Source organism: Aethina tumida, chromosome 1, assembly GCF_024364675.1.
Source record: "Aethina tumida isolate Nest 87 chromosome 1, icAetTumi1.1, whole genome shotgun sequence".
Classification (NCBI taxonomy): Eukaryota; Metazoa; Arthropoda; class Insecta; order Coleoptera; family Nitidulidae; genus Aethina; species Aethina tumida.
Window position 1 is genome coordinate 62,340,709 of NC_065435.1, and position 12,110 is coordinate 62,352,818.

Sequence of the window (12,110 nt, forward strand, 5' to 3'; positions counted from 1 at the left end):
AACTTGTTAAATTCTTATCAATGCAATTTAGGCAACTAAAAAAAATTAATCATAATATTTAACATTTAAATTTAACAGAAATATTTAATTTAACTCCAAGAGTGTGATTATTGTGATAAAACGTTGACGCCTCTACGGCCAAGTTGTAATTAAATTAAAAAATAAAAAAACAAACTGAAGAACATTTAAATTTAACGAAAATATTTAATTTAACATCAAAAGTGGAAATATACGTTATTGTGTAAAAAGTTAATAAGTTTTTAGTAGTTCCAATTAAGTTAAAAAAGAAAAATAAACCTGCTTTTAATAATATTAATGTGTATTATATATCATATCAATATGTTAAAGTTTTAATTTTATAATGTAATGATAAATAATGCATTTAGAAACAGAATACACATACATATAGTACATCATTAATATCTTTTTAAATTCATCATATCAATCAATCATATTTTTAATGTGAATTTGTCTTAAAGTACGGAATAAATAATTCTTTATTCCTGTACGTTTCATACCAGATATTAAATATGTCTATTTATTATTTTTAATATTGCACAACGCTATTTAAACTCCAAGTGGTAAACAGTATAAAATATTTATATGAAACTTGTTGAGTTCTTTTATTTCATGCAATTTGCAACATTTAAGTCGGAAATGTGACAAAAATATTTAATTTAATATCAAAAGTGGAATCATAAATTATCGTGATAAAACATGACACTTACCATTGAGGACGTGAACTATGAGCGTTTTGGGATTAGCATTGGATGGATTGCAGGTGTATTTCCCGGAGTCCGAGTCGCGGGCCTTGAGAACCAATAAATAGCTGACGGTGATGTCGCCCTTTTCAGTGATCACGCTCACGCCACCTCTAGGCGAGTCGTAATTGATTTCCTGTAAGAACAAATTATAATTTTAGCCATTAAACTAAGCGTAAAAGACGTCGAAAGGACCAAGGAATTTATTTCCCGGTTATTAAAGGACATCTGAGTTAATTCAGTGACGCGGCGCGGCGCTGTCGCAAGGATCCATAATCGAGAACCATATTAACAACGTTCAGGCTTTATTTCTCCGTTTCATTTCGGCCAAAATTAAATGAACGTCGTTTGACCCCTTCATCACAATTCTCTTCACTAATTAAAATTATTGTTTGGATTAAGTGTACGAGGTGTGATCGGAAAATACTGGTGATAAATTTTTATAGCAGTAATTACAGATGGATCTGATCTGTCTAATTAATTAAGACATTTAGTGCCAACGTTCTGAATAAGGCACGTTTGAAGTTAAAAAAGAACATTATGAAGTTTTAAAATCAATGTAAGACGACAATGTCATGATTTTTAAGACTACAAGTGAAATGAACGATTTAAAAGGGTAGAAATGGATCGGTTGAAGATGACCAACAGTCCTTCGACCTTCAAAGTCTTTCCAAGATTACTCGTGAACTTTGTCAATATTATAAGAACGAACTGCAATTTTTGCAAAATGTCATAAGGAAGATATTCGACGTGCCAGATTTATGTATGTCCACATTCGCCTTACTTTCCGGATTTATCGCGACTCTTCCCAATAATAATAACCCTGGTGAAAGGAAATCATTTTGACACCACTTCTGACACAAAAGAGTATCTGTAATATTCCAAAAAACAATTTCCGAATACTTTGAATGATGGTATTTAAATAGGGACATTCATTATCCAAGGGTTAATTCAAATTTGATGAAAATTTATTTTTTATTATTAAATTATTCACTGTATTCTTGATAGCACCACGCAAATTTTACTTTAATAAACTTTTATAACTCAATATTATTTTTCTTGAATTTTAATTAAAATGTTTCATAAAAAGAACCGTATCATGTATATTTTTAATTAAAATGAAATAAATATAAAACGATATACTTCTACAGTGGTCGAAAAGAGTATGGAATAATTTCAAACAAATCTTTTTTATCCCCTGGGATTTTTCATATTTTTTGTAATAGTGTTAAACAAATTCGCTAGTTCTTCTTCAGATCTTTTTATTGGATAGAAACGGAAAAAAGTATGGAATATTAGATGTTAGTAGGAGAATAGTGAGAAATCGCCTTATTGATACGCGACTACATGGCTTAGTTGCTGTTAATAAACAACTATCAAAGAAAAACAGAGAATCCGGTCTGCATTTGTAAAATCCTACACTGTTTTTTGGAGTGACGATACCATTTTAAATACCAAATTCCTACGGTTAAACAAGGTGGCAGAAGCATTATGGTTTGGGGATGTTTTTCTAGATCCAATGTTGGATCCTTGATTCAAGCGGAGGGTAAAATGGATCGTTTTCCATACAGGGGCATACTGGAAAACACTATATTTCCATGTGACGAGGAGGAGATGCCACTTCATTGGATATTTCAACAAGATAACGATTCTAAACACACGTCTAAAATAATTAAGAGTAGTTTCTAATGAAAAACTTAAGTGTGCCTGGATGACCGTCTCAGTCCCCCAAACTAAATCCTATTGAGCATCTTTGAGGAGTTTACACCGTCGCATCTGAACAAAAAACATCAAAAGAACTTCTTCAAACCATACAGGAACAGTGGCAACAAATTCCTGTTGACATATTGCAGAGACTAGTAGATCCTATGCCTAAAAGATGCCAAGCAGTGATAGAATCCAAAGGTTACGCTACAAAATGTTGAAATATTTCAATTACTGTTGATTATTTATGAATATTAATAAAATATCCCATATTTTTTTCCAGACCACATTCATTTTTTATTTAAAAAAAAAAAAAAAAATCTTGTGAATATAATGATCACTGTGGTGTATGGGCCTATCTTGCAGTAGATAAAATTTATTCAGATTAGGGAAAACTTTTGAAACAAGTAAATAATTTTTTTTCACCGCTGTATGTATTATATAAAACTGTATAAGGTAAATAATATAGTTACTATATCTAAATCCCATACAATAAAACTACAATTTTAAACTTTATCGTAGATATAATCGTATTGATTTGAAATTAACAATATGTATAATGTTTTTTATTATTATACAGCAAATAAAATATAAATTACAAAAATATACATATGTAATATTACTTTATAGATTTAAACTGTTATTATAAAAAAACAAAAGAATTATCAGAATATATTTCAATATACATACGCGGCCTATTTTCTTTTATTTAAAATGGAATAAATGTTAATTTTTTAATAATTTTTAAAACGAAACGAATTTTAGAGTGTTTTGATAAACACTAACAAAGTTAAAATTATTTAAAAAACACAACGTAGTAAAATTTAAAATGGGACATTTTATCTTAATTTCAAGTGGAAATGGTTATTTCAATAAATATTTTCTTTATACACTGATAGCCAAACTAAACCTTATCTAGTGTTGTTCCTTTCGAATGGAAGTTTTACAACTGCAGTTACCAAGCAAAACATTTTCTTTTTTCCACTATGCGATTCGACTTTCAGTCGATTTAATATCGGAGTTTTAAATAAACATTCTCATGGGAACCTTATGTCAAATTTGGATTGGAATTAACAAAGAGAGAAATTCGACAATATTTCATCCATAAATCTAGCGTCGGAGCCTTGGGATAAGTCATCGGATGAAATTTATGAACCGGGCCGCCACCGTGGCCATATCAGCATGATACTGAACTTGCTGAACCCGGTGCCACTTGCTTTCATCGGATTTAATAAAACTGCGTGTAAGTGTTTTATTTAACTGCGGTCTATTTCGAACCTCGGCCGGGTCCTTTTCAAAATGATAAAAGGTCACGCCATGTTTTATTAAAAAGTCGCCTTTGAAACAACTAAAATGCAAAAAAAAGTAACGATTCATTTTTCTTGTTTAATGGCGCATAATTTCATGTCTGATTAAAAATTTTGTTGTGCGTTCTGACACTCGTTCCCAAATTTACGACGTCCCTTAAAAAAAGGATATTTTTAATAAGCGCAATACATATTCAGTAAGTGCTGCATTCCACACGGCGAGCAGAATTTCAAGTTGCTCATTATATTTGTAATCATTTCATTATACAAACAGTTTAGTCAAGTGTTAACATAGGAATGGTTTTTATGATCTCTGGGAAGGTCCCACTATATATTCAAGTAATGTTCCCTTTCTCTGCACTCGCGCCTCCCTAATTTTCTTAGGAGCGGCATCCGTTTTAAAGGGTGGCTTCAGTTATTTCGTTAATACGCCTAAATATATTTGCTCTTGGCTATAATTATAAATAAATGACATAGTTTTGCGCATCATACTTCGTTGTGCAGGACGTTAACAGATATAATGACAGTCGACTACATTTTTATAAGTGTATTAAACTGACAGTCACTGAACTCAATAAATCGGGATGTTATTTTAATTTTACACGACAACGAAGCTTTATACGCCAAAACCATTTTACAGAATTCCAATCAGTATGCAAATAAACCTTATGGATTTTTTACCCACAGAACTGAAAAACGGTTTTTACCGTTTTATTTGATTCACATTAGCGATCGAGCTGAAATTATAACATAATCGATTTAGTACAAGGAAGAGATTTTCATCAGTTACGCTCTGAAACGACAACGTTCGTACCTTATATTGCACATTATAAACATTTAAAACACATTTTGAAATAATGTAATGTAAATGGCATTATAATCATACTATTTATTATTAAGAGTAGCAGTTAATGTTTAAAACAGAGAAAGATGTAAAATGGTAACTGATAATAAAAAGGAACTACAATTTGGTAGTTACAATGTGACTCATTTTTAATATTAGCTCAAATGATAGACAATAAAGTGCTCCAAGCATATAATAAAATTGTTTTCTTTATTATTCGATAGAGATCATTTTCTACAATTATGTCAAATTTAATAAAAAATACTGCATAGATTGCAGAATTAAAAATTACATTTTTATAGGAAAAATGTATCTTCTAACTAAGTAAATAATATGTAATATTTTATTATGAAATTTAGTATTCTCTAATTTTGTCATACTTTTTCAAGATACCCTTTTACTTTTAAAAATATTATTGCTGTGTTGTTATGAATAATAAACTCTGTACAACAGCAATTCAGAATCGATATTTGCCATTATGTGTCCGAAAAAGACCTTTGATGATTACGTGAAACCAGTCTATATTCTAGAAGGCCAATAATATGCCCATCTCTTACTAGTGGCAAAGATTTTAAAACTGGGTGGAAAGCGGATGAACGACAGTTTTATTCGTCGAAGAATCTTGATTTGATGAAAAATTAAACAAAAATTTGTCAGAAGCTAATAATGGGTAGAACCCCTTTTTGATTAAGACACTCATTGACACGTCGTGACATCTATCTAATAAGAACATCGACAGCAGTTGAAATTAAGAATGACATTTTCTAATGGTATCTTATCTTACACGAACTAAATCTAACGTCTTAGTTCATTAAGTGTCCGTGGATGATGCTGTAAATTCCTTAAGCGTCGCCCCATCATATTCCGCACTTCGTTTGGGGAAAGATCCGAATATCTCGGTAGCTAAGGTAGTAAATTCATATAGGAGGCTACCAGGAAGTTTAATGTGTTCCTGGCAATATGTGAATGAGGATTATCTTGCTGAAAAATTAGTCCGAGATCTCTTCTTATGTAGGAATCAAAATAAGGCTCCAAAACGTCATTCACATATCGTTGGGACGTTATATTGCTATTAGTAAAAACCTACTACCATAAGCAATAGTACATCATATAATTAAACCCATAGTGTTATGAATATGATTCTCCTCAGCAAAGCGAGGATCACGTCTTTCTCCACGTCGCCGTCTTACTAACACATGACCATCGTGCATGCCCTAGCAAAAGCGTGATTCATCACTAAACCCAATGTGATTTGATTCCTCATCCCACTGTTGACGTTCCATACACCAGTCACTATGTCGGCACCTATGGTTTGCTGCTAGAAGTTCAAAAAACTGGTGATAAATCCGTAAGCGAAAAGACCTTATACGGAGGTAAAAAGATCCAATTGGCCTACCTTCTCAGGTAAAAAATTCATCAGCAATCCTCCGCGTTGAACTTATTCTGTCCCTTAGGGTCAATAATCTCTTGTGGCTCTGGTTTACCTCTTATGCCTTCTTCACCCCATTACTGCCAATAAATAAAATTTCTGCTTCATCCAAGTCCACTATCTATCTCTATCAAACTCGCTTAATTGGCTAAAATTATTTCTTCTTCGTACTCTAGGCATGCTAAAGTTAGTATAAATTACCAAATAAAACAAATTATGACAAAAACTAAGTCCACGCTTGTTTGAGATACCTTGATACACTTTTCTTGTCTAGATGCTAGGAGATACTCCTTCCGGTTACCGTAGAAGACAATTTTTAACGTATCTTTTGGGTTATTATTTCTAAAAAAATTTCTAAATAAACAAATTATAAAAGTCTATTTTAAATGGGCTGCACTGTATGGTATATAAAACACAATTATTTTTATCTGGTACCGCAGGTGCTGTGTGTAACCTTTTTGTAGCTAGAAATTGAATTTCCGTCAAAAAGAGTATTTAGTTTAAACAATTTATTTTAAATTATTTTGGAATTTAAATAAATTGTTTGATACGCGTATATTTTTTAATTATTGATCGTTTTCGATACATTGAAAATATGTACCAGATAAAATGTGACACAACATATATTTTTTCTATAGAGTATGTAACGGTAATCTTAAATTATAGGGGTTCTTATAACGGATCTCCATTTTTTACACTTACTTTAGCATAATAAGCCGACATAATACCCATACATAAAACTTCCCCATTATTCGCCGACATTATATCAGCTTGTTTCCCCCTAAGAGATCAAAATCCAATCAATTTGTCATTTTGTATATTCGCTCCTAATCAAAATAAACGCACCGGAATTGCTCCACCGAACCAATAAGTCACGAAGTGTCGCTAGAGAAAAAAAACTCAAAACGTAATTGCATTTTAAGTAAATTTAAATTGAGTCTTTGGATCGCCGTAGGTGAAACACAAAAACGAGAACCGACGCTTTATCGTACAATTTCTTAGCGATGTAAAATATCAGGGTGGGGTCCCTGGGGAGATGTAGAGCACGGTTTCATGTAGCTCGTCGCCATTAATCATAGATATGGATTGCCTCTCAACAATACCAAGTGGCGGGCTCGTACATACTTCTCTGCCTGCTACCAAAACATGGGACTCTCTATTAATGAAATATAATGTAGCTGTCCCGTTTTTACCGCCCTGGGACGCAAACAACTAAATCTTGCGACTGTGTAAATACCCTAAACATTTACATGCACTGTGATTTGTGTTTTTAATGTTATTACCTTAATAAAAAGTCAGTTAAACTCCTCAAGTGTGTGTGTACTTGGAATATACATCGGATATATACCACACACTGTATATTGAGGATCAAGTAACATTGTGAAAGAAACACTCCATATTTAACATCGTTTCTTCTTAATTTAAAGTTATCGAGCAAAAATAGAGCACTATAAAAATATATCGCATTTTAAATCAGTATATTCGTAATCTTCTGAATGTATCTCATTTTAATTTAGATATATTTGATTTAAAAGATGCCTCGTGATTTTTATTTAAATTTAAATTTGTAATATCATTTCAAATTTTAATTTAAAATATCATAGTATAAGGCTGAAGTTAAGCAAGCTGACTGTCCTATTTAATTATTTCTGAAAATCATCAAATCTTTTCTACCTGGAGATCTATAATTAATATTCTTGAAGGACGTAGATCTAGAAGAAAGACCAGCAATGTCAACAAAAAAATTGTATAATTCTCTGAGCAGGATCCCTTTAGAAGCAGTTAAAATTATGAAAGAACTAAATAATGTTGTCGTTTCTGGTTCACGATACGACGTCGCGTTTTGGAATGGCCATCGCAAAGTCCAGATCTTCACCCTATTAAGAACCTATGGGAGGTTGTGGATAAGGAAATTCGACCAGTTCATATAAAAATATTTAAACATTTTGAAGCATTATTTAGTGTAATTGTTGCACCGTAAAATTCAATTCCTAAACAATATATGCATATTATCCTCTATGAGAAATAGAATATCTTAGATGTTAAAAAAAAAAACAAGGGATATGCCACAAAACAGTAACCTTAAATAATACTTAAATAAAAAGTATAAAAATGAATTTGTTTCTTTAATTTTGCTGGACCCTTTTACATGTACAGCGGAGGAAAAAAGTGTGGAATATCCTCAAAAATTGGAATTTTGTGGTATACCGTCCGGTATACTAGTATTGGCGCATTTCGTTTTTTATTTAGATCTTTTTATCGAATATGTTTTTTAATTAAAAAAAGTATGAAATATTATTTTATATGCGATCCGTTGTACTTAAATTTTTAACATTGTCGGTCCATTTCAACGTAATAGTACCTACAACGTACTACAAATTCTTGTTGACACTTTGCGGGGACTGGTATATTGTATGGCTAAAAGTTGTTTAGCAGTGATAGGAGCCAAAGGTTATGCCACAAAATATTGAAATATTTGAGAAATTGTTAATTTTTTACGAATATTATGAATAAAATATTCCATACGTTTTTCCAAACCAAATTGATTTCTTCTTAAAAAAAGAAAAAACTTGTGAATATAATGATCATTGTGATTAATGGACCGATCTTGTAGTAAATTAGATTTGTTCAGATTTACAACAGATTAGAGGAAACTTTAAGTAACATTTCTAACACTTAAATAAATATCTCATATTTTTTTCACCATTTTATATTCTGTAAAATTTATATTTAATGATAATAATAATATACCTTTTTGTTTACATTGTGTATATTATTGCTAACATAAAAGAAAATGATTTAATTTATTATAAGAATAATATTGTTTCTCTAATTGTACTTCATACTGTTTATTATGATGAGTGTTATCTTGATAAAATAACCAGTACTGAGATCACCACACCCTGTATATTATTGATACCAACTTAATTATTAGAGTTTAAGCTTGAAATCTGCAGTAGAAGAAAGAAAAAATCATTGTCACAAGCAAATCTGAAAGAAATATTGACGAAAGATATTATACACCAATTACTTAATTATATAGATGCATGAAAAAAATAAAAGCAGGAAAAAAGTTGAAAAGCAAAATAAAACTTCAAATTTGCTCAAGCTTCCCCATACATACATCGGCTGACGGTAACGCAAATTACAAAAATAGTATAAATAAAAAAGTTGGCTGCAGCGATTTCTTGGAAGACCTAATATCTTCCGGTGACAAAAGTCCATTGAGTGCAGTCCATTGCATGTGGGAGATTTGCCCTTTGAAATTTCATATCAGCAGTCGAGAATTATCCTTTCATCCGGGCAAGAATTTTCATTTCATGCGCTACTGTACATTACATATTATTAAGATGTGCACGGAGCGGTGCAGTATATTGTCGTAGATTCCACTGCGCCGTAACTCGAGTGGTTTACTTGCAAATTTCATGTTGCAGATGCAACTGCACAATTCCCTTTATAATAAATTCAACTGTTTGTTTATCATTTAGTTTGAATAATTTTGCAGAATAACTTGCACAAGTCCTTCAACAAGGCTCCAAGTGGAATTATACCGGGGATATTTAGATAAATTGCAACCTACAAGTCGGCACAATGATCCTGTAGTTCCGTTTCATTGCCGGAAAAATAATACGGGATTTTCATTTAAACAAAATGAAAGCCTATACAAAACGAACATTTAAAAATAAATAGCTTTGGTAGATGTTATATTTGACCAACTTTTGAAACTGCATCAATTTATTTTCATTGCATTTCATGTACTGATTTTTTATAACTTGCATGAGCAAATATTAGCCAAATCAGTTTGATTTTATACGTTTTTTAAACATTTAATCAAATGTCAATTTTTACTTTGGCCTTTGTTGACTTTATTGATAATATTTAATAAATTGACTTTTTTATTTAAACGTATACTTTCATATAATATTATATTTCGCCAGCATCAAATAAAAAAAGTAAAATACATATTGTATTAACAATAAAGTTATTACGCAAACTATTAGTATTTCATTCATTTATTCATCAATTGGTTCATTGTTGTGTTACTTTTGTAACAAAATCATCAAATTTATTTTAAATATGTAGTGGTGAAAATAATTATGGAATATTTTTCAAAAATTGGATTTTTGTCTACTGGGATTTTCTATATCTGTCGTAATGGTGTTAAATAAATTCGCTAATTTATGTCCGGTATACTAGTATTGCAGCTCACTGATTTTTATTTAGATCTCTCTCAAAGATCCTGGCATAATATCAAAACAAATAACGGCAGAATTTTCGACAAAATTTAATCTAGATTTTAGTAGCATAACAGTGAAAAACAGCCTTATTGATGCGGGACTACATGAGTTGCAGTTAAAGAACCATCAAAGAAAAACAGAGTAACCCGTCTGGCATTTACAAAATCACACTTGTCATTGACTCTGCAAAAATAGAAAATTGTCCTTTGGAGTGATGAAATTAAATTTAATTTGTTTGGCTTGGATGGTAGAACATTTGTGAGACGATCATTGGGCAATGATACCATTTTAAATATCAAATTTGGGAATGTTTTTCTCTGTTCAAAGTTAGATTCTTGAATCAAATGGAGGACAAGATGGATCATTCTCTATACAGGAACATATTCGAAAACACCATGAATTATTAAAAAGTGGTACTAATTATTAACTTAATTGTGCTTGAATGGCCATCTCAGTCTCCCTATCTAAATCCTATTGAGCACCTTTGGCAAATATTAGACCGTTGCATCCTGACAAAAAACGTCAAAAGCACACAAGAACTTCTTCGAACCATACAGGAGGAGTGGCAACAAATTCCTGTTGACACATTGCTGAGACTGGTTTATTCTATGAATAAAATATGACAAACAGTGATAGAAGTCAAAGGTTATGCCATAAAATATTGAAATATTTGAGTTATTGTTATTTTTTTATGAATATTAATAAAATATTCCATAGTTTTTCCCAGACCAAATTGATTGTTTATTGAAAAGCAACATTGCAACAGATTGGAAAACATTAAGTAACATTTGTAACAAGTAAATAAATATCTCATAATTTACAGGTATTACAAATATGTTACACATATTTATTTTTATTTTTCACTTCATTACCAGGAATGTATTCAGTAGTAGATCAAAAATAAACATAAATGGATTTAATAAATGAAGTTTGTTTTGTTGTCCAGTTTTCTAACGTACAACAAAATGCGATGTAATTTAATACTATAATATCTATTTAATTAATTCTTTTAAAATATAAGCTACGATTGGGTATGTTGCGTTACATAAACCTAATTAAGAATGTAGAAACAGTAAATATAAGTACACACTATTAATATTTAAAACTAAATTATTGAACTAGAGTGTTATATCAAATTATATCATATATGTAAAAGTGTCACAGAACTGAACATTCCTTCCTGTCTTAATAATCTAGTAATTGTATTACTCATAACCTGCACGTACATGTTTTTTACTTTTCCGATCTTTCCGTACTCGTGTTTTAATTTGACCGTGGAACAGAATTGAATTTGACAGACAGAAACACATCAATTAATTTCAAGAATAATGGAAAACCAACAGAACGTTACCGAACAGTGTCCGCGTAACTATCGTCAAGCTACGTGTATGTGACATGCACCTTCCCAAATTGAATAAAACAATTACAAAAGAGGTCGTATAACCGGTCGTCAATGAAACTCTCCAGTTTTAAAACCCTCGGTTGATAAATGGCACCGAAAGCGTCGTGGAAAACAAATAAAACGGTACGTCTTCCTTACAATGAAGCTACATCGGTGTTTCGCGCCGGCGTAACCGGATATGAACCCTTCCGGCCAGTTAACACTAACCGATTTAACAATATCGGTGGTAGGCGAAAGTTTGTTTATGTCGATTTGGGCACGGTATTCGTTCAGGGTCGTTCGGTTGTCACCACTGGCTGAGTTGTATCATTCGGTGTTATCGCTGATTAATTATTTCTGAAATGGGGTTTAATTCAGACATATCTGTTATTAACTTGTCACATTTATAAACATAATACTAATAATATTAACCGACACTTGAAATT

The 12,110-nt window shown here is 31.3% G+C and overlaps 1 protein-coding gene across 1 annotated transcript in view; it reads right to left on the reverse strand.

The window, feature by feature from the left end:
* The window catches only part of LOC109605311 (zwei Ig domain protein zig-8), a 326,759-nt gene that overhangs the window by 41,602 nt on the left and 273,047 nt on the right, over nucleotides 1–12,110 (reverse strand). The window contains exon 6 of the mRNA XM_020021881.2: nucleotides 729–897. Coding sequence (XP_019877440.1) covers nucleotides 729–897 — 169 coding nt within the window. The remainder of the gene's footprint in view (nucleotides 1–728; nucleotides 898–12,110) is intronic.